The 23,598-nt window shown below is 42.0% G+C and overlaps 1 protein-coding gene across 9 annotated transcripts in view; it reads right to left on the bottom strand.

Annotated features, from left to right (window-relative positions):
- The window catches only part of LOC125465342 (ras-specific guanine nucleotide-releasing factor RalGPS1-like), a 713,999-nt gene that overhangs the window by 5,499 nt on the left and 684,902 nt on the right, over window positions 1-23,598 (bottom strand). For all 9 annotated transcript variants that reach the window (XM_059638202.1, XM_048558694.2, XM_048558692.2 and 6 more), the window contains 4 exons: window positions 19,784-19,889; window positions 14,036-14,128; window positions 1,507-1,612; window positions 136-227 (listed from right to left, as the gene is read on the bottom strand). In XM_059638202.1, coding sequence (XP_059494185.1) covers window positions 136-227; window positions 1,507-1,612; window positions 14,036-14,128; window positions 19,784-19,889 — 397 coding nt within the window. The remainder of the gene's footprint in view (window positions 1-135; window positions 228-1,506; window positions 1,613-14,035; window positions 14,129-19,783; window positions 19,890-23,598) is intronic.

Below are 23,598 nucleotides of genomic sequence, written 5' to 3'. Positions count from 1 at the left end.
TGTGTTTAATAATACAGATTTAACAAGCTTTGTGCAAGAGCTTTTCCTCATTTCTACAATTTAAAAAGGTGGTTTCATTTTTTTTTGCCATCACCAGTGAATACAATACTCACTTTGGATGGTCATACATCTTACCTGAGGCCGATTGCTTTTGCATGCATCATCCAAGTGCTTGTGCCACAATATTGCATGAAACCTCGAGCTGGTCTGGAACTTGTAAACATTACCTGTAATGGAAAGGCAAATGTGTATTCACATTGGCGACAACAACTTGCAAATATACAGAGCTTTCAAGATGATAAAATGACCTAAAAGTGTTTCACATGCAGTCAACAAATTTGAATCTTCAAAAATGAAGACCATTTGATACTAATTCCCTGTGACTCAACAAGTGAAGCAAGTCACTCACCTTTCATAAATGCTGTTGAACTGATTGAAAGAATGTCCTTTTGCAATGCAATCTTGGTAACAGCAGTGTATTGATCTAAACTGAATTGATTCATTATCTATTGAGGGAACACTTCAATTTCAATATTCATTAATTCCAGTGAATCTTCAGACGTATCCGATCTTTTTTTTCCATTGTTGATTTAATGGTCCACATTTTTACTTCCAAAATTTGATTGTCATGACTCCCCCAATACTCAACCCACCTGTGCTTTCTTCCCCTTACAATTTTGAAATAGCAATCAGTTTAAGGGTTAATGCTGTTTCATGCAACAGCTACTGACAATATTGGTAGCCCAGTCTCCGGTGTACAAAGAGAAGCCTCTGGTCTATAAACCAAATGGCCAACCACTGGTATTTGTGCATTCTGTAAATAAAACTTCCATTTCATCAAAAGAGTGAAGCGGAAGTTGCATTCCAGCTAAACATCTTCAGAGACTTTCAAGGAAACTTTCAATAGGAGAAACTATCTACAAGTCCTCAGCTACTGACGAGACAATTAACCATCTCCACGGAGCAATTTCAGTCTGCTGACCCTACCTCTGGATTCCATCTTAAAAGGAAGGATATTGTTAAACTGATATCTCTTAGTTATTTCGCACTTAAGTTGTTGCTCATCGAATAATCTTTCTCCTTTTTATGACTTTGTCTTTTCATATATGTTTGTAAATATGTCAGTGTTGCAAAATAATCCCTGGTGCCTACTGGTGTGTGAAATAAACCCTAGTCTAATGTTACAATCGTGTCATTGCGGTACTTATAAAGATGAGAATTCAGGGAGGGCGGGGGGGGAATTGTCACCCACGTTTCTTAAAATTAAATCACTATCTGCTTATGGACTGGTCATGAGTACAGTGAGACAAATTTGTCTTAAAGCTCACAATCTCTGTAAACCGAACTCAGCTAAAATGTCATAAGAAAATACATTGAAATGTCTGATTATACAAACAGTTTGGAGACTACATCTGCCACTGTAGCATTGAGGCCGAGTTACTCAAGGACAGCTCCGCACAAAGGAAATTTGAGAGAATAGACCATCTTTCTCATTCTGCGGCTCACCTTTATCAGGATCGCTTAACTGAAATATGTCTGGGTGCTCTGGGTCATCAGGTAGAACGACCATCCATCCTGCTATAGACACCTTCTTACTTGGTGATGATTTGAACTGTTCAAAAAATAGTAAAGTACAGGTTATGAACAATTCAGAAATCTTAAGAAAATGACTCATTAAAGAGATAAAATGGTCAGGAGGTTCAGAAACTGCAAACGAAAGACACACCAACTGATCAATTGAGTCTAGTGGCCATGATCCAGATACCCTGCTGACCGATGTCTTGGTGATTAAAGATAAATCGATTTTGCCAATTCGCTTTCAAGAAGTTTTCTTTGCTCTTCGTTAATCATTTGTTCATAGTTTGTGCAACATTGAGAAAAGATTTGATTTAGATAAATGAAAATTACAGATAAAAGATTTCCAGATTTATGAAACTCTGTAAATAGATGAACACGTTCTCAGTTGGAAAGCTACTTAAAATAAAGCAACTTGCAAACCATCAAGAGCTGTTACCAGGCTGACGATAGCTAAACAAAACATACAGAAGCATTTATTTCCTAACTTCCCCTCTGCCGACGCCTGCTCTGATTGTTGACTTATACATTCAGCTCTACTTACAGACGTCTAAATCGAGTAAACCATGTGTTCCAGACATGTAAAATCCCAGGAAACTATCAAATTGGTGTGCAGAATGATACTAATTTAATAGCATAAACTGTTTTGCTGCTATCCCCAGTCACGCACCATAGTTGTTGTGCCTACACAACTATCGACATATCCATTAGCTCGATATGACTTTTGAGGATTTTTTGGACAAATAGTGAATGTTGGAAAATATTCATATTAACCTACTGAGGTGTCCATTCAAGTGATCCACACAGATCGCCTGTTATTGGCCACAACTCTGGAACAGACCACAAAATATGCTGCAAACTGCTTAGGGACCAGTAACTTTTCCTCCCCACCCCCCCCCCCCCCCCCCCGCCCCCCGCCCCCCAGTGGACCAAGGTGAGAGTTTCAGGATGGAGCTCACTAAAACGGTAATATATTCCATGGTTTTAAAGAAATAACAATAAACTTTACAAACAAACATTAGAACAGTAATACAATCTACAGTACACGTACAATTTATTTCTAATACCTAGAATTAACATGTTAAATTTGGGTAACATCAAATAATGCACATCAAATAGCAAATGTCATCAAGACAGAACCTGCAGACTTCTCAGCAATTCCTGCAGACATTATTAACTTAGTGGGTCATCAAATCTTACCAAATTTCACATGGAATAATATTTCTTCATTTTTGCTGATCTGGCCTTGAAACTTTCTGTCAGGGATTGCTTTGACAACAGTGCCCTTTACTGGTTTGATCAGTCTCTTTTCCTTTGACTATGTTCCTCTGGACTCCAACAGCCTTCAGCACTCATTCGTAAGCATAACTACAGCTCTTCACTGACAACCAGCTTCATTAAGCTAAAACTGACCCTAAGTTTTAATCTGAGTGCTCAGTTGTATCCAGCAAATGTGGGCTTTTCGACTCTGCCATTCAGTTAGACTGAACAGTTAGTGGCACACTGCCTTTTCTGTGCTGTTTATGGTTCCCAGGACTTACACTACACAGAGCTTTTCATCTGCTTCAAGACTTCCCCCACACCCTCCTTGTGTAGTTCAGCTGCCTTTTGCAGCACAGTTATCAGTAGCACTGCTGAACATAGGGTTTTGCTTCTGTCTCTCGGTCTCCTTAGGCAAATAACTGGAACCCCAGAACTGCTCTTCATTAAGTTCAAACTGTTTTGAAGGCTCAATTGCAAAAAGCCTCTCCTCCATAGGTGAGCAGATCAGATCGCTGTCACCGAGTAACACTTAGAACTGTCTGTTCTCCAAGTGTATGTTCCTAAAGAATGTTGGAAATCGATTGAATCACTTGCCTAATAAGGAGCATATACTTTGCTCACATCAGCCAGCTTTGACAATGAAATCGTGAGGATTCAGGGTCACTAGCCCACTGAAACTGACAGCCACTTCAGGAAACTGCATGTGCACATAATAATACACACTCCAGAAGTTGTCAAAGGGTGCACACTTCTTCAGTTGGTGCCTCCCCCAACACCAGCCTACCATGGACTTGCATTACTAATTAAAAAGTAACTTCCACTTTCTGGCTGCGAAACTCACTAAAATCCCTTCATAAAAATTTCAACATCAAGAATCAAGTATCACTAACATACCAACTTAATACTAAACACCTTCACTGACCCTGTTTGTGAAAAGTAAACTTACGTTTGTGAAATGCCAAATCTCACCAGTATGATAAAATAGTCCGCATTTCAAAAAATACTTGTTCACTTTTAACTTCTAATGAACTCGATCATTTCTGTCGCAGAGTTTCAGTGTCTTTAACTATATGATTTGCTATTTGACAGAATCCTTCAAACATGGGTTGGTTGCTCACACTGATTGATGAAATCACTGTTTCTAACTGTCTGGGAGATCGCGTGCCAATTTAAACTGTTATGGGCAGAGGGGAAATTCAAACCATAGAGATTGCTAGCTCAACAACATTGCCTTTGTTGCTGACTGCAAACCCAGTCTATGAGTTAGGTAATTAAAATGTAGCCTGACTTGTATCCTAACAGTCCTTGGATAAGCATATGGATAATGATGGGATAGTATAAGGGGAGGGGATTAGATTAGTTCACAGGTAGGTGCAACAATCGAGGGCCGAAGGACCTGTTCTATGCTGTATTGTTCTATGTTCGATGTTCTGTTACAAATGCACCAAAAGAAAGTTGAGAAAAGACCAGCAAGACAAGAACATGCAGGGGGTGGTGTTCACATGTGTTTGTTAATCCTCGTCCTTCTAGACAGAAGTGGTCATGGGTTTGGAAGGTGCTGGTCTGAGGATTTTTGGTGAATTTCTGCAGTGCATTTCGTTGATGTGTCACGCGTGTTGAGTGTTATTGGGCTGCACCCATCCAGGCGAGTGGGGAGTATTCCATCAGACTCCTAACTTGCACCTTGGACCGGCTTTGGGGAGTCAGGTGATGAGTTACAGGTCGCAGGATTCTAGTTTCTGAACTTGCTCTTGCAGCCATGGTATCAATATGACCGGTCCAATTCATTTTCTGGTCAAAGATAAAACCCACGATATCGATAGTGGGGTATGATACATTGAATGTTGAGGAGGGACACTTAGATTCTGTCGTGGTTTCTCTCTCTTTCCATTCGGACAGATTTAGCACATTGCCTTTCCCCGTTAGATCATCCTCCAATTTCTTCCTTCATTTTCATCTCAAGAGATATTGTTTTGCATCCGGTGAAACAGCCCCACCACCACTACCCACCGCAGTTACAGATCCTGTCAAAAGCATAAGGAATTCATTTCTGAAGAAGGGTCTCGGCCTGAAACGTCAGCCTTCCTGCTCCTCTGATACTGCTTGGCCCGCTGTGTTCATCCAGCTCTGCACCTTGTAATATCAGGGATTAATAGCTGCTTTGGTCATGGCTTGAATGCAATGTCAGTGATGATCAGCTGATGCCAGACTTCACGTAATTGGAGACCGGGGGAAGAACGCAATCTGCTGAAGCCTATCTCTGTAAACAGTCAACATATGTTCACTGATTTGCAGTGGCATGGTTTCAGTCCTCTTATATCACAGGCAGCCAAAGCAGAATCGTGAAATTAATGCAAGCTGGTTGCAGTCTGCAAACCGTTTACCAAGGAGACCAGTCAACACCAATAAAAGTGGGAAAGTGAGCAGACAATGGGCTAGGTGGGGCACACTCCAGCAAACACCTACAATAGTAACAGGACCAACTAATCTCCCACAGCAGTCAACAAGAAGTGTACAGCAGCTGGCAAAACGCCTTACTCCTTCCCGAGCCCCTGGATCACACATCAATAAATGTTTGCTCGTTGCACTGGGTTCCAGCCTTCTTTGATCAAGAACTCAGAGCTTGGTCATGATCCCGAGACAGCACCAATCAACTCAGTGACTAATAACTTTGTACTTTAATGTGATTCTTCATCGCGGTGCAAAAATTAATGTTGCCAATAATTTTGAGTGTGACAGCAGATGGTACAGAGCTGTGGAGCTGTCATCAACAGGGAACAGTGCACAAATAGATGACACTAAGGTCACCACAAGCACTTGCAATCGAGTAACACAGCTGTCACACGCAGAAACCCGAGAAAAAGATCAGTTGCCCTGTTAGGGCAAAGACACATGGTCAGCGACAGCAGGATTCAGGGGAAAAATTTCCCCAGCTGGTCACATTTGAAAGATGTCAAAAAGCATTTGAAAGTAATTTCTCTCCTGCCAGCAGCACCAGCCTGTTTTAATTAACTGCTGTGGCTGGCAGAAGCAGACATTGTGCACACTTGCTTCTGGTTTAACAGGTTGTGTTTTTTTCTGCAGAAATAAATCCTGTGGTCACACTGCGCTCCTCCTAGGTGCCACAAGGTGGCAGTGGAACAGCCCTCCCCTGAAAGAACTGGGGAAAATCGTTCAGTTCTGAAAAAGTCATACTGATTTGAAACATTAACTCTTGTTTCTCTCATCACAGATGCTGCTGGAACTGACAAGTGTCTCCAGCAATTTCTGTTCTTGTTGCATGAGTCACATCTCAAATGTGGCCTTATCATTTGTTACTCTGTTACAAACGAGACAAACTATATGATCAAATATTATCTATATCTCATCAAAATGTTATTAAGCTCTCAAGACAGTCTGCACCCTAATAGGAGTATGGGTTGCGTATGTAGATTAATTTGAACCAATCTACAGTCCAGTATCATGATTTCACCGATAAACACTCATGACTTTTGCACCTTTGGTACAAATCTAATTTGCACATTCCAAACACTGCTATTGGTTCCAAGCTGTAAAGGACACATAGTCCCAAAGGAACACAGAGCTGCTCTCTCATTATAGGAGGAGAGGGAGAGAGAGAACTGATAGTGGTTTCGCCTGAGGGTCACCAACCTCAGGTGAGAGGAGAGATTGAGAAGGCAGGAATTAAATTAGCCCTGAAGGTGTCACTGAATCTCAAACCAGCCATCCAGTTAGCTGAGCGAACCGACCCTTTCCAAGCTGTAATGACATTTTTGCTCTCTGAGAGTTCACTAACTTGGCACAGAGTTTGAATGCAGTCAGAATATGTGGACAATAGATACTATTTGGGAAATTTCCAAAAGCTTTCTTTCCTAATCAAATATAATGCACTCAGCATCTCAGGAGCACAAAAGCTGACGTTTCGGGCCTAGACCCTTCATCAGAGAGGGGGATGGGGGGAGGGAACTGGAATAAATAGGGAGAGAGGGGGAGGCGGACCGAAGATGGAGAGTAAAGAAGATAGGTGGAGAAGGTGTGGGTGGGGAGGTAGGGAGGGGATAGGTCAGTCCAGGGAAGACGGACAGGTCAAGGAGGTGGGATGAGGTTAGTAGGTAGCTGGGGGTGCGGCTTGGGGTGGGAGGAAGGGATGGGTGAGAGGAAGAACCGGTTAGGGAGGCAGAGACAGGTTGGACTGGTTTTGGGATGCAGTGGGTGGGGGGGAAGAGCTGGGCTGGTTGTGTGGTGCAGTGGGGGGAGGGGATGAACTGGGCTGGTTTAGGGATGCAGTGGGGGAAGGGGAGATTTCATCCCTAAACCAGCCCAGTTCATCCCCTCCCCCCACTGCACCACACAACCAGCCCAGCTCTTCCCCCCCACCCACTGCATCCCAAAACCAGTCCAACCTGTCTCTGCCTCCCTAACCGGTTCTTCCTCTCACCCATCCCTTCCTCCCACCCCAAGCCGCACCCCCAGCTACCTACTAACCTCATCCCACCTCCTTGACCTGTCCGTCTTCCCTGGACTGACCTATCCCCTCCCTACCTCCCCACCCACACCTTCTCCACCTATCTTCTTTACTCTCCATCTTCGGTCCGCCTCCCCCTCTCTCCCTATTTATTCCAGTTCCCTCCCCCCATCCCCCTCTCTGATGAAGGGTCTAGGCCCGAAACGTCAGCTTTTGTGCTCCTGAGATGCTGCTTGGCCTGCTGTGTTCATCCAGCCTCACATTTTATTATCTTGGAATCTCCAGCATCTGCAGTTCCCATTATCTCTGATAATGCACTCAGGGTGACTTTATAGGGTGGAATTGTCCAGTAATTCTGATGATTGTTGTCAATTTGTTTTAAACTTCTTAGGAAGATGCCTGCGTCTTGCACTTCCGAAGCCTCTGGTTGGCAGTGACCTGAGATACTGCCTGAAATTTCATGCCTGCATTTTGTTGGTGTGTATTTGCAATTTGGGTGGTCACACTGCGCTCCTCCCAGGTGCCACAAGGTGGCAGTGGAACAGCCCTCCCCTGAAAGAACTGGGGAAAATGGTTCAGTTCTGAAAAAGTCATACTGATTTGAAACATTAACTCTTGTTTCTCTCATCACAGATGCTGCTGGAACTGACAAGTGTCTCCAGCAATTTCTGTTCTTGTTGCAGGTTTCAAGCACCTGCAGTATTTTGCTTTTTATTTGAACACACATTTAAAATTACTAATTGATAATGTTTCCATAAGTGCAAATAATATATCAGCTCTTCAGTCAGTTACACTGATAAAGAAAACAGAAATCGCTTAAGGTTGTCTTGCTTCACCAATAAATCTGGGGCCATTTTGAAGAATATGTGCAGGAGATAAGCAGGAACTCAGGAAAATCGCCTTTCTCCTCATATAGATCCAAGGCTGAAGAAACTGGTGAAGAAATAGCAAGAACAAATACAAAGTTGCAGGAAAAGCTCAGCAGGTCTGGCAGCATCTGGGAAGGTGAAAACAGAGTTAATGTTTCGGGCCCGGTGACCCTTCCTCAGAACGGAAGAAATAGCAAGGTTCATTCAAAGGGAAAAGGTCACTGTATAAGGCTCACCTGCCATACTATAATGAAGAACCTGGGTATACCCACTCTGGCTGTACACAGCAAACAATGTTTGTAATGTAAATGTAAATATACACTGTAAATATAACCTGGCATGACAAATGCAGTGATACACCACTAATAATGTATTGGGGGAAACAGATCCACTTTATCTGGTGTCAAGTTTGAAGTGATATGATACATTTTTACACATTTTAGGAAGGAAGTATAAAAGAACATGAGAAATAGGAGCAGGAGTAGACCATCCGGCCCCTCAGATCTGTTCTGCCATTCAATAAGATCATGGTTGATCCTTCTGTGGACTCAGCTCCACTTGCGCTCCCACTCACCATAACCCTTAATTCCTTTATTATCCAAAAATCTTCCTTTGCCTTAAAACAAAGTAGTCTCAACTGCTTCACCGGGCAGTGAATTCCACACATTCACAACCCTTTGGGAGAAGAGGTTCCTCCTCAACTCAGTCCTAAATCTGCTCCCCCTTATTTTGAGGCTATGCCCCCTAGCTGTTATCAGTTTTGGAAAATGCAGTGAAAAGATTAAGAATCTGAAGCAGTCATTGTGATGGTGGGGTTAACTTTCTTCACCCTGAATTACTCTTGTACAAGGATTGTAAGTTCACGCTCAAAGTTTAACACTTCTGCTGCTGTGAGAAGGAATAAGGTTACACTATTGAGCTGGTCTTCTGTTTCACACAGAATTTACAGCACAGAACCAGATGTCACACTGCCTCTTCTCCTTCGTTATATAACACTCTTCTCCTTTATCTCTCCAGAGTTTGTTTTGCTTCTTGGCCACCTTAAACACTCCACAACATTACCAATCGCTGTGTAAAGCAATTTATTGTCGTTGCTGACAGAATACACGTTCAGTCAGATGTTTCCACCTGTGAGGGTGCTAACTGATTGGTGAGCATGCTGCCATTGGAAAATGCAGCAGTTAATGATGGTTGACTGCCAGGTTTTATTAAGCTGTCAATCATCATTAATTGCTGCATTTTCCACAGCAACGTCCACTGGCCAATTCACACTCTTCTCATACGGTGTTTGATTTGATTTATCGTCACATGTTCTGAGATACAGTGAAAAGTATTGTTTTGCGTGAAAACTAGACAAGTCATACCCTACATAAGCACATCAGGGTAATAGAACAGAATGCAGAATATAACGTTACAGCTGCAGAGAAGGTGCAGTAAAATATCAATTCTAATATATGAGAGATCTGTTCATTAATCTGATAATAGCGGGAAAGAAACTGCTCTTCAATCTGTTGGTATATGTACATTTTTGTATCTTCTGCCCAGTGGAAGAGAGTATAACAGGGATGGGAGGGGTCTTTAATTGTGTCAGTCACTTTCCCAAGGCAGCAGGCAGTATACACGGAGTTAACAGAAGGAAGGCTGGTTTGTGCAAATGACTGGTCAGTATTCACCACTCTCTGTCGTTTCTTGCAGCCTTGGGCACAGAAGTGATGCCAAGCTGTGATGCATCCAGACAGGACGCTTTCTATAGTGCATCTATATAAATTAGTAAGAGACATTGTGGACATGCTGAATTTCCTTAGTCTTCAGGGGATGTAGAGGTGTTGGTGTTGACATGGATGGACCATGACACATTGTTGGTGATATTTACTCCTAGGAACCTGAAGCTCTGAACCATCCCTACCTCAGCACCATTAATGCAGACAGGAGAGTGTCCTCCACTCTGCTTCCTGAGGTCAGTGACCAGCTCCTTCATTTTAGCTGCCGCCAAAGGAGAGATTGTTGTATCTACACCATGTCACTAAACTGATGCTACAAATCAGGAACAAAAACTGTTCTTTCCCAGTTGAGGAAGGGTCACCGGACCTGAAATATTAACGCTGTTTTCTTTCCCTCACAGATGCTGCCAGACCTGCTGAGCTTTTCCAGCCACTTCTGTTTTATTGTTTCATCACCATAGGTGTTGGTGTTCCTCTTTATTCATATTCTTGCAAATTGTCCTGATGAATGTAAATTGAAAAGCTTCAACAAAATGTGCTTTTCTTCAGCAACACTCAAGTTTCTTACTACCAAACGAATAAAAGAAAATTTCTCCATCATTCCACATTGCATTTATTAGTCACTATCTTGTGTTTACAAGCCGTTGTCTTGCATCTTCAAAAACATCCCATTAGATCCTGACATGACCTTTTAACCTCTGTCAAGTAATCACTGCATGGCGACTGCCCTTAATTCAAATGACAGTGACAGATGCAGGGGGTGATCCACTGCTGTTGTTGCCTTTTGCCGCATTAGATCCTGCATGCAGCATAAAGACACCAGTAGATCCTACAGCTGGCAAGTTATGAGGAGGGAAAGTGAGACAAAGAACTGAAGAATGTCTAAAAATGTCAAAGTTACAGAAGTGTTACTTCTTTGTCCCAGTAACAAGTGTGATGGAGCAGGTTATTGCTTGTAATGATGTTTGTTTTGAGCAGAACTCAACCCCTTAGTTTCAAAAATATAATGCCTTTAATGAGGTAAATTGGGTAACACAGTCAGACACTAACCCACATAAGGAGACACAAAGGCTTGGTCATTGAGTTAGGTTTTTAGGAATGTCTTAAAGGAGGAGAGGTAAAGAAATGGTGATGTTTAGGGAGGGAATTCCAAAGCTCAGCAGCTGAAGGTACAACCATCATTGTTGGAGTGATTATAATCAGCTTGGAACAGACAAAATTGGAGAAATCCTAGACATAGGGTTGATGGCCTAGAGTTCTCTGATCTTTACTCTATTTAAGAATAATTTTTAACAAGTACTTTGGTTTGTGCATGAAATAGAAAGGTTTGTTAACACTTGCACCCTAACACCACGAGGAAGTACACCACTGGGTTAGATACATGCACAAACACCCAGAAGATGGAGCTGTTCAACTTTCTAATAGGGTAGTCCCAATCTTACCAACATTTATAAAAATGCAAAATAATTCAAGAACCACAGAAGTTCCTAACTGTTGCCATTGCTAACTTTTTACATCATCTGAACTGACCTCCAACTTCAAGCATTCAATTGCTGTTGTAGACAAAGTTCTGAATAATGTTCAAGTCACATTTCGTTCCATTCATTATCAAAGCAGATTTATGAATAAAGCCCAGAGATCAATTTAAATCAAACTGAAACATTCACAGATGCAAAGTAATTAAGAGTTTAAGCAGACCATCAAATACCACATCAAACAATTCAAAAATATTAAACCGGAGATTCAGGGTAAATTATCGCTGGCAGAAACATTGCTGTGTTTCTGGCTACATTGCTTTTCTCAGAAATCGACAAAATTCACATTTTTCTTCATTTGGATGTGCCTTTTTTCTACAAAGTAACTTTCATTTAACCAGAAATGGAACAATACTGTCAAATCAGATACTGTAAAGTAAAACAGAGTAAAATCAGATACCATAAAATAAGCCACTTCACTCGGCCTCAGTAATGTTCTTCAGCCGTTCCCACTGGTCAGTTCTCCCACCTTCATTCATTTGGGGCTCCTTTTGTCAATGTACCACCGAAATAAAGACCATTTTTTGTGATGATTCCAGATTCACAAAGGGCTGTTATGAAACTTGCTCAGGGTTTCTGTGCAGGACCAGTGTCAATCAGCTGAGTGAATTTGTATTCCAGAAGCCTGGGCAGAATTTGAACATTTCCCCAAGATGGAAATGACCAATGCATAGCTCGCTCTGTTACACAATCTCCTCAGGAACAGACAGCAAAGCGATACAAGATTGTTTATTTTCTCATGTACGGGATATCACTGCTCCGAGCAGCATTTGTGGCCTAGCCTTAGCTGTCCGTGAGCCAGTGGCTTGCCGGGCCATTTGAAAGGGCAGAAAAGAGTGAACAACATTGTTGTGGATCTGCTTCATGTGTAGTGCCAGACCAGATAAGGATGGCTCACGTCCTTCCTTAAAGGGCATTACACAACCAGACTGGAATTTACAACAATCAACAGCGGTTACATGTCATTAGAGTAGCTTTTCATTCGACGTTTCATTGAATTCAAATTTCATCGTCTGTCCGCGTGGGATTTAAACCCATGCCCTCCAGAACATTAGCCTGAGTCTCTGCATGGCCAATCCAGTGCTATTGCCAGTGTGCTACCACCTCCCCTACTTGAAATGAATCTGATGAGTTTTATGATTCAGACCATAAAATAGGTCTCTACAAAGACCAGAATGATCCAGGTTGGTATTTTTATCCCTAATGTCAGCATCAATAGTGTTAAGAACTACAACCAGCCCAAAAATGATGTGTTCATGGTCTATCATGTTTGTGAAACATTGTCAAAATAGGTCACACTTGTTGTTTTGTTGGCACACAATCTAAGCGTTTTAAACAGCCTGGAATCCCATGTTTCAGTGGGTTTTTGAACCACTGTTCAATTTTGATTTCTACAGAAAGGGGCAAGAGTCATTCCCTAAAGGCAAATGCGCAGCAGTGTCAAGAGCCTGAGTCTGCGATAAATTGTATTCGAGGTCCAAGAAATAAATTGGTTTGATCTTTTCATGGGAAATGGGCGTCACCGGTAACTCGCTTCTCATCCATTATTGCCCTTCAAGGGAGTGGCTTACCAGAACATTTCAGAGGACAATGAAGAGCCAATCACATTGCAGAGGTTCTGGGGTCATATGCAGGACAGACCAGGTAAGGATGACAGATTTCCTCAGGACCTCAGGTTGATGGTTTCACAGTCACTATTACTGAGATTAGATTTCAATTCCAGATTTTAATGATTGAGTTTCTGGTCTACCAGCTGTCAAGGGGAGGTCTGAATACATGTCTCCTGAAAATTAGTTGCTAGTTTACACCAAGCCACTGCTCTACCCACCTACTTAACTACTGCATTTGGCTGCATCCTGAATAGACATACGCGCTTCAAGAACACATTGACTCTTAAGTGGTGAAGGTCAGAAGTCGTACAATACCAGGTTATTGTCCAACAAGTTCATTTGGAACCACCAGCTTTCAGAACACTGCTCCTTCAACTGACGAAGCGCAGTGCTCCGAAAGTTTGTGACTTGAAATAAACCTGTTGGACATACCCTGCTGTTGTATCAATTCTGACTTTCACCATCCCAGTTCAACCCCAGTGCTTGCACATCATGAAGTGGCAAAAAGATGCAAAGTCCCCCTCTAAATCACTCACCATTCTGACTTGGAACTCTATTGTCATTCCTACAGTGTCAATGAATCAAAAGCCTGGAATTCCTTCCCTAACAATGCAGTGGTTGTTCTTGAAGCACATGGATAGCAGTGGTTCAGGAGAATGCTCACACCATCTCAAGTGCAAATAAGGATTGGCAATGAATGTTGGCCTGGCCAGCGACCCATAAGTCAATAGTTAAAAAGAGTAGGTATTGAATAGCATTCTTTTTCAGATGAAATGAAAATGATCAGAGAGTCAGGAAACTTCAAGTCAAAAGCCATTAGTGACTGAAGAGAATTAAAAATGAATATAAATTGATTTAAGAATAAGAGCCTGGACAGTTGCGTTGACAAGAGATTATTTTAACATCCATAACTAATACATAAGGAAATCCATTTCACGTTATAAAAATTAAGAAACTTTCTACTGCTCCTATTAACTTAAATCTGGGGATTACTTACATGCTTCCTCTCAGAGGCTCTCAGTGACTTTGCAGAATAATACAGCAAGAGTGATCCAGACAGTATGAGCCAGTAGCGAGTCCAGGATGACATCTGTAGGGAAACAGAAGGTCAAGCAACTTTTCAACATTAAACTGAGCGTAGCTGTATTCCTGGGTGAACAGCCACCTAGCCTGTGTTATCCAGTAAACCAGGTTATAGGTTGCCAATTTCCACATGTAAGACCCTTAACATTCTGCAAATGCCATCATTGTTTTTCTGATACTACACTGCAGGTAAAGAAGGTTGTTCTCTTTCATAGCATGTTGCCTCCCTCCCCCTCCCCCACCCGGTATTTCACAAAGTTTTGGCAAATCTTTGTTCCTGACATTTTCTTCCAGTGCGGTTTCTGGAGGTATTGGTATGGTCACAGCATGTGTACCATGACTGGGTGACTTCGTAATAATTAGAAAGTTGTGAGAATAATGAGGTTTAAATTATTACCATATTGTGTTGACAATACATAGAGATTGAATATAGAACATATCTCAGTACAGCACAGGAACATGCCCATCAGCCCACCATGTCTGTGTTGACTGTGAAACCATTCTAAGGTAATTCTATCTACCTACACATGATCTGTATCCCTGTATTCCCTGCCTGTTCATGTGTCTGTTTAACTACCTCTTAAACATTGCTACATCTCTGCTTCTACCAACTCCTCTGGCAGCTCATTCCAAGCACCTACCACCCTCTGTGTAAAAAATAACTTGCCTCATACATCTACTTTGAACTTTCCCCCTCTCACCTTAAAGCTAGGTGCCCTAGTATTTGACGTTTCCACCCTGGGAAAAAAGACTCCGATTAGGCCTGTCCTGGAATACTGTATCCAGTTCTGGCCTACATTTCCCTATCCATGGCTCTCAAAATTTTATATAGTTCTATTAGGTCACTCCCCAGCCTCTGATGCTCCACCAAAAACAAGCCAAGTTTGTCCATCCTCTCCTCATAGTTAGTGCATCAAAATCTAGGCAATATCCTGGTAAACCTCCTTTGCACCCTTTCTAAAGCCTCCACAGTCTTCCTATAGCGTGACAACCAGAACTGCACACAATACTCCAAATGTGACCCAAATAAAATCTTGTGCTGTTGCAACATGACTTGCCAATGTTTATACTCACTGACCCGACCAATGAAGGCAATCATGCTGTATACCTTCTTTACCACCTTATCCATTTGTGTTGCCACTTGCACCCCAAGGTCCCTCTGGATGTCACTGTTTAGATGCTGAAAGATAGGCTCGCATTCCCCTGAACCCTTCCAACAATCTGAATAGAGTTTTCTGTGTTGGCAAGCCCCCGGAGAAGGCAGTTAATAATCTGGGGACCAATGTAACAACCACTCAGTCAGTGATATCACTCAATTCAGGGAGTGCATTGCAACGAGAAATAGAAACAGCTTCAGAATGAAGTCTTTTCCTTGTAATTTCAGCGCCTTTCAATTGAGCTGCTGGTCTTACCAAAGAAAAGTGAAAAATTTTTCATATGACAAAGTGAATTCAAAGTGTCTTTGTTGAAGTGTAGCTGTTCTGTTAAAGAGGAGTAGTTGCTGGTGCAGTGTTAATGTAGCAAAACGGAAAAGGGCATTAATATATTAAAAGCAGAACATTTAATATCTGTAATTAGAAGTAATTAGTTGTTTCTGCATTTGTTATTTGTTTTCTACCTGTGAATGGATTATTTTTCAGGATGAAACGAGGTTGTGTCTTTTTATCGACAAGTCTGGATTACTCTATACCAGTTCCCTTTTGGGCTAGTGACAGTTTACAATCTGGGTTTGTCTATGTATCTCCTATGGGCACGAACACATGGTAGAACAGTGGACTCTTTCTGAAGTCCCACAGTGGATTGTGCTTCACAGTGTGATGCAAACGGTACAAGGATGCTTATTTATGGAAGACTCGCGAGGGCTGGCACAGTATCACCGGCAAACAAGGGTTCAGCTGTAAAGCTGTGATGCAAAGGGAAATAATTTGATAGGATGGTAATATTAAACAAATCATCTATCCATTTTATACTGTTTTATTTTGGCCATTATCAGCTGTACCATGGCCAATCCAAAATCCCTCCCCAACCTCCTGGACATTTTATCTCAGAAACCTCTTCCTGTTCCACGTTGCAAAAGAAAAATAATTTGCAGGAAGCAGCTGGTACTGGCCAGGCTGGTATTTATTGTCTGAAATTTGAGACGAGTTGCACGCAGCATGCTCCCACAAAAAAAACAAAATGCTTATGTCTTTTTTCAATACCGATTGAGATACACTTCTAAGAACTCCCTTGCTCTTTTTCAAAATAGACTATGGGATTTTATTTTTACATCTACCTGAGAAGACAAACGGGGCTTCAAATTAACATTTCCTCCAAGTGACAGCACTTTAGAGAATGCAGCACTCTGACAGCACTGTGCTGTAGTGTCAGCCTGGAGTTTTGTGCTCAAGTTCTAGAGTGTTACTTAAATCCATAACCTTGTTAAACAGAGATAGTAGGAACTGCAGATGCTGGAGATTCTGAGATAACGAGGTGTAGAGCTGGATGAACACAGCAGGCCAAGCAGCATCAGAGGAGCAGGAAAGCTGACGTTTTGGGTCTGGACCCTTCTTCAAACCCAAAATGTCAGCTTTCCTGCTCCTCTGACGTTGTCTGGCCTGCTGTGTTCATCCAGCTCTACACCTTGTTACCTTGTTAATCAGGCACGGTCTGGGAGATGTGGGGTTGGGAGTTGCACAATCACTAAAGTCCATCCCTTCAGCGGGTGTGCCCAGGCTCAGGCCGCATTGTCCCCCTCTGCATTTGAACATAGCAAGACTGAGCTCATATGTGAGAGAGACAGAGTCGTGAGGAGGTGCTCATCCAATCAAAGGCTGATTTTCACCCATATTTGGTGTTGATAGGTTCACGAGTGAGCCAATCAGCATCAAATGTGGGAGAAAGCCAGCCTGTGATTGTGGCAGCAGCTTGGAAGGCAAGTGGCCACTGGAATTGTAGTCAGCACAGCCCTGGGAGGTGGGGGCTGCTGTCAGAACGTCAGAGGTTGGCCGAGGACAGCTCCAAACCTGGGGGTTGGTTAACAGCGGTACAGGAGTTGCAAAATATGGCCCTATGTTGTACATGCTAAGCAGGGTTTCTGAGCATGAATCCCAGTCTCAGGGGTTACTGTTGAGGGTCGGCCGGGGCGGGGAGGGGATGCTGTTACCTGATACTGCGGTGGGAGTGTTGGGAAGGAAAGGGAAGGCTGTAAGTATAGCTTTGAGACTGGTGGTGTGAAGAGGAGATTGCAAAGGAGAGAGAATGGGTTTAAACCCGTCAACAATGGAACACTCAACTATTTAGGAGCCTAGAATATTTGAAGTCACAAACAATAAGTCCACTGAAAATGAATGTGGAATCTCTAGCTTAAGGCTGCATAAGATCAGGGGCTACTGTTTGGGGAGAAATGTAGCAGCTGCTGCTGCAAGCAAATTGTCAAATTGGAATCTGCAATTGAGATCTGAGTAGTAGACGGTTGGGGTAATGACTGTTAAAATCTTCCAGTTTTGTTTATGTGATAAAAATGCACTAACTACGCTCTCACCAGTCTGTAGAGGGTCCATTGTGGGTGATGCATTTCTGTGTGTCTTTATCGGTCATTCCAGAAGCATGAAAATTTTATTGCTAACTTATGTCTGTCATCTTGTGGCAGTTTAAATATTGTGGGGGCTGGGAAATTAGTGATTTTGTTAGAAGTTGAAATTTTAAGGGAGGGTTGATAATTGACATATTGTTACTGTGGGATTGTGTCAGCTATACTAACTGATTTAATGAGAATTAAAAAGGAGTCCCTGAAACCATAGCAAAAATCTTGAAAATTTTAAAGCAGCCCTGAAGAAAATCTCAAGGAGTGATCTTGGAAACAAATTACTTCAGAATGGGATAATAAAATGTGAGGCTGGACGAACACAGCAGGCCAAGCAGCATCCCAGGAGCACAAAAGCTGACGTTTTGGGCCTAGACTCTAGGCCCGAAACGTCAGCTTTTGTGCTCCTGGGATGCTGCTTGGCCTGCTGTGTTCGTCCAGCCTCACATTTTATTATCTTGGAATCTCCAGCATCTGCAGTTCCCATTATCTCTGATACTTCAGAATGGGAATAGGTTTAAAGCAGAGCTGGTGGCATAATACGAACGGTCAAACAAACAGTGTACAATCATCTGGAAGTTGTAGTTTTAATTGTCTATTGAACTGAAAATAGAGCTTTGAATGGTACTTTTGAATAAGGCATAGAGTACTAAAGTGAAGAAATCTTGTTGAACCTACATTAAACAGATTGACCCCATTGTGACTGTAACTTAAAAATGTAGGCACCAAAAGTTTATGAAGGTCTTATGCAGGGTTCAGAATAGGTTTACTAGAATGGTTCCAGGGATGAGAGATTACAGAGAAATTGACGTCACTGTCCCAAAAGCCAAGAAGGATTTGCTCAAAAAGTACAAACTATGACGGGTTTAGATGGAACGAATGGAAACTGTTTTTTAAACAGGAGGTCACGATTGATAATCAGGTGACTCAGATTGAATTGAACCAGACAGACTGAAATGAACTGATACCAGGAAATGTAATACAAAGTCTGGAATGCACTCATCGCTAACATTGAAGTGGATACAGATTCAAATTTGAGTTCGAAAGGATGTTGGAGGAAAAGTAAAACACCAGGCAGATTGGCTGGAAGGGTAGGAGGCAGCTGAAAGGCTGATTGGGTTTCTCTTCCAAAGAATTGGTGCTCATTCAATGGGCTGAATGGCTTCCTTCTGCGCTCCACAGTTATATTGGACCCAACAGACATCCCAAAAGCACTCGACAGAAACTGTCAAAGGTCAAAAGGTGGCTGACAAGGCAGGGCAGGGCAGAGATGGAGAGATGAGGGCGCAGAGTGGAGGTGGAGAGATGGTGAAAATGGAGGGGTTTAGACGAACAACAGAAGAGAGACATAGATAAGACACACTTTGACTGGTTCAATCTTCCTCTAAAATGGTTTCTTTCTTTCAGGAAGGGTAGGTGATATTTTTCCAAAGGTATGTCCTTGTATAAAACTCCACAGAAAGCACAGAGTTTCCTCGGTTGATGTCCTATGTTTTCCTAACTCTGATTACTAATGGCTGAATTAGTGCAAGGACCTCATGAACTCAAAGCATAACTCCATCACCATGTCAGCAGCCTTATTGACACTCTTAGAGATGCCATGATGCGAGTCCCGCTTTCTGGTCAATCTGGGCCTCCTTCCTATTGCTGCCATACCAACAGCACAGGACTGCTATACTCCTTCACGTAGTAACCTAACTCTGAAAGCACAAGGCTTCACAGTCTATCCACCTGCTCCCATCCCTGAAGCTGGATGCTGAAAAGGGAGAAGCAAAGGGACAACTGAATGCAAATCATTAGATAAATCTACATCTGCTTGCCCTTAGGACACAGTTCATGGTACCCATCATTCACCTGTTTTCCACTTCATTACACTGTTTGCTTTTATCATTTTTAATTATTTGTATAATTTAAGTGGAGGAAGAAAATCCCACGAATGTGAGACTGATGGGAATTCCTCAGTGCTCAGTGCTCATTAGGTTCAAAGATTTGATACACAGTCTGAAGATGATTAGCCACAAATCACTGCCAACTCAAACAGCTGAACATTTGGATGATCTGAAGAAAATTAATGCCGTTGATGTAAGTTCCACTTACTGCTGGCTTCTTGCCTTTCTTCAGTAAAGTTTTCCGTCTCAGTGGTCCTTCTATTGTGATGGCCATGGCGGTTCCACTTAAAGGGCAACTACATGCATCCGTTGGGCTGACAAGGAAGGAAATCAGGTTTAGAATCATTTGGAAATGTGACCGATGCAGCACTGTAGTCTGTAGATTTCTCTTAAGTGCTGCTTTTTATGGGTAATCATCAGCTCTGTCTTAAAGATTATAAGCTCAAGTTAACGTTTTAAGTACATTCAGTCTGAAGGTACATTACAGAACTCAACATGTGCCAGCAAAATCTCCAACACCGAATTATCAACTAATCCGTCCTTTTTGTTATTTTAGGAGTTACCTGCTATTGAATGAGATCACCACTAGCCAGTAACCAGGTATACTTTCACACATAAGAAAATGAGGTGTTGTATTTTCTACCACAGTGAGCAAACAAGGGGTTATATAGGAGTGTGTTGAAAGCAGTATAAAATTTATTATCGTTTTTGGAATTTCGATCATTTTTTAAGAAGATGTGGGTTTGTGATATAGTGTTTTTTTAAGAAGGGTCAGAATGTCATTCGGGAACAGTGACCAAAATGCAGTAGTTCCAAGAAGACATGTGACTATAATCAAGAACTTGGGAGTATCTGGGAATATCAATGCAAAAAGATGTTTATATTTCTAAATTTATGACAGGCAGTATAAATGCTTATGAACACAATATAAATCATTAGTTGTGTTTTTGTTTCAGTTCAAAATACACCAGAGTTTTCATTGAGAATATTCAAGAGCTGAATTCAAAAGCAAGTTTTAGGTTATCTCCTAGCAGATTTTAGTTCAGTTCAAAGGAGCAGCAGTGTTTTCGGGTTTGTGCAGTTTCCAAGCCAGGACAGTTTGAGATAAACATGTTCGGGTTGTTAGAACTGAAAATATTTAAACCATCACAGCTCTAAAAGGTTCATGACTCAGAGAGAATGCGTAACATTGCCTCCAACTCCAACAGAAAGAAACTGAAAGAAGTCAGCTATGCAGAAATTTAGAGCTGCATTAGACTATAATTTATGGAATCAGAGATTTTTACACAAGAGGGCCTTCTGGCCATCGTGTCTGTACTGGCTTCTGAAACTGCTGCACAGCTAGTCTCATGCTACAGGTATCTCCCTCTCAACCTTTGCTGGTCTAAAGAAAATAACTCCAGCCATCCGATCGTTCCTTACAGCACAAATCCTCCAGTGCTGGCAAGATCTTGGTAAATTCCTCATACAATCACAGTCTTCTGATAAAAGTGCTGACTAGAACAGCAAGCAGTCCTCCAGTTGTGGGCTAACCAGCATATTACAGAGTTCTAGATAACACCCCTGCTCCTGTGTGCTATACCTCAGCTGGTGGAGGTAAGATCTTGCATGCTTTCTTGACCACCTTATCCACCTGCTCTGCTACCTTCAGGGATCTATGAATGTGCAACCCTGGCTCCCTCTGTTGATCATTTTGGCTAACCCATTGGCACATTACTCACCAGTGACCAGAAAAAATGTTTCGCATTTACGCATCAATGCAGCTGAATGCCACACAATACTGAATCTCACCAAACGACATGCTCACAAAATGCACCTTACAGAACAGTGCATAGTTCCTTCACACAACATTTAGGTAGCATTCCTTGAGTTGGTTCTCTCAACTTCAGCCTGTTATAGCAAAACATGACAGCAATTAGCTGAGTTATCTGCCAATGGAAGCAGCAAAGCAACAGTATGAAAAGCAATGAAGGCTAAGTGGTATAGTTCCCTGGGTCAAGTCTGAGGAACCCTCTGTCTCTGGCCCAGGTCGATTTATAGGAAATATTCTACTACTGCTCTGTTTCAAAGCATGCACGCTTGATTTTGCCTTTTCCTTTTTCTTGGCCACAACATTGGTGCTTGGCCTGTTAGTTCACTTGATTGACAAAATTGGCTTGGGTTGGATAAAAAGTTTCCCTGACGTTAACTGCAGTCTATCATTTAGCTTGTGACCTGACCACTTCCACTGGGTTCAGATTTTACTTAATCTCTGTTATTCTACAGGGAATGATTCAGTTCAGGTTGTGTAGCACACAAAATTAGAGACAGAATCTCGCAAAGTTGGACAGGGGAATGAGGGGCCAGTGTCATTTCAGTCTGAATTTCTACAATTTATCAAAGTAACAGTACTGCCAGGCTGTAAAGACAGGGTAGATAAACAAAAACTATTTCCACGGGTTGAAGATTCTAGTACCAGGGGGCATAGTCTAAAACTTAGGGCCAGACCACTCAGGAGAGATATTAAAAAGCACTTCTACATGCAAAGAGTAGTGGAGGTCTGGAACGGTCTTCCTCAAACAGTGGTCAATGCAAATTCACTTGTTAAATTTGAATCTGAGACAGACAAGATTTTATTAAGCAAGGGATATGGGTCCAAGTCAGAGATATACAGTTAGACCACAGGTCTGCCATGATCTTAATGAATCTTGAGGACTAAATGGCCTACTTCTGCCCCTGAGAGATGGGATCATGTTAGTGGCTAAACTCCAAAACTATCATGAATGGTGCTTGCTGGCAGGCCTCTCAAGAACAGTTCACTCCTTGAGACAACTGATCCAAAGTTATTAAATAAATTTCATCTGGAATCTGGATGTCAATCTGTTCCCATGTAATTTCCACCATCTTTTCTACAGAGGAACAGGCCATTCTGCCCAATGACTTCATTTTAGCATTTATTCTCAACACAAGATCCCTCCAACTCTCGTTCTTCCAACTCTGTCAACATATCCTTCTATTATTTTCTCCCTCATGTGCGATATCAACTTTCACTTTAACTGCATCGATGCTTTTGTTTCAAAACTTCCTTGCGGTAATAAGTCCAATGGACTTAACCACTTTCTGGTTAAAAAGTTTCTCTTATATTACCAATTGGATTTAGGTGACCTTCTTACATACATGGCCCTGAGTTAAAGGTGCAGAGCTGGATGAACACAGCAAGCCGGGCAGCAGCAGTGGAGCAGGAAAGCTGACGTTTCAGGTCTAGACCCTTCTTCAGAAATGGGAGAGGGGAAGGGGGCTCTGAAATAAATAGGGAGGGAGAGGCAATGACAGATCCACCTTCTAGCATTTGTTTGCCATTCTCTAGTTGCCCTTAGGAAGGTGGTGCTGCAGTCCTTTTTTGGTGTAGTTACACTAACAATGCTGTTCAGGAAAGGGTTCCAGGATTTTCACCCTTCTATTAGGTTGCTCATTTCATCTTTTACTGAAAAAGCTTCTGCCTGATCAATTGCACTTGACAGGTTCCTTTCAGTTCTGGTATTATTTTGGCACATCATATTTTTTTTACGGCAGGCACGGAGCTTCTATATTCTTGCTATAATATGCAGACCAGAACTACTCATCGTACTCCGATGTGGTCTAGCCAAGGTTCTATATAAGGTCAGTATAAATTCTTGTTTCTCCTGCTTTTCTGAAAGAAACCAGTGTTTTGCTTACTTTCTTATGGCCATATGAACCAGCATTGTAACTACTCGTGAATTTGCAATATATGTTTTCACAGATCTCTATTCCTCTACCCTCATTTAGACTAATGCTTTCCATGGAATATGCGGTGTATTTGTTCTTACTACCAAGTGCCACCTTGCCCTTAACTATACTAAAGTCAATTCTAACGTGACCTTAAGTGCTACTGTTGAGATGTTTTGATCACTGCACAGAAAGCAGAATGAAGCTGTAATAGTGACATACCTGCTAGCAGTGACGTTTCTCCAAATCACTGTCACCTCCATCATTAGCCCATCAATCCCCCCAAAAGTTTATGTT

Source organism: Stegostoma tigrinum, chromosome 29 (genome assembly GCF_030684315.1).
Source record: "Stegostoma tigrinum isolate sSteTig4 chromosome 29, sSteTig4.hap1, whole genome shotgun sequence".
In the NCBI taxonomy this organism is placed as follows: domain Eukaryota; kingdom Metazoa; phylum Chordata; class Chondrichthyes; order Orectolobiformes; family Stegostomatidae; genus Stegostoma; species Stegostoma tigrinum.
This window is presented reverse-complemented; position numbering and strand designations above follow the sequence as displayed.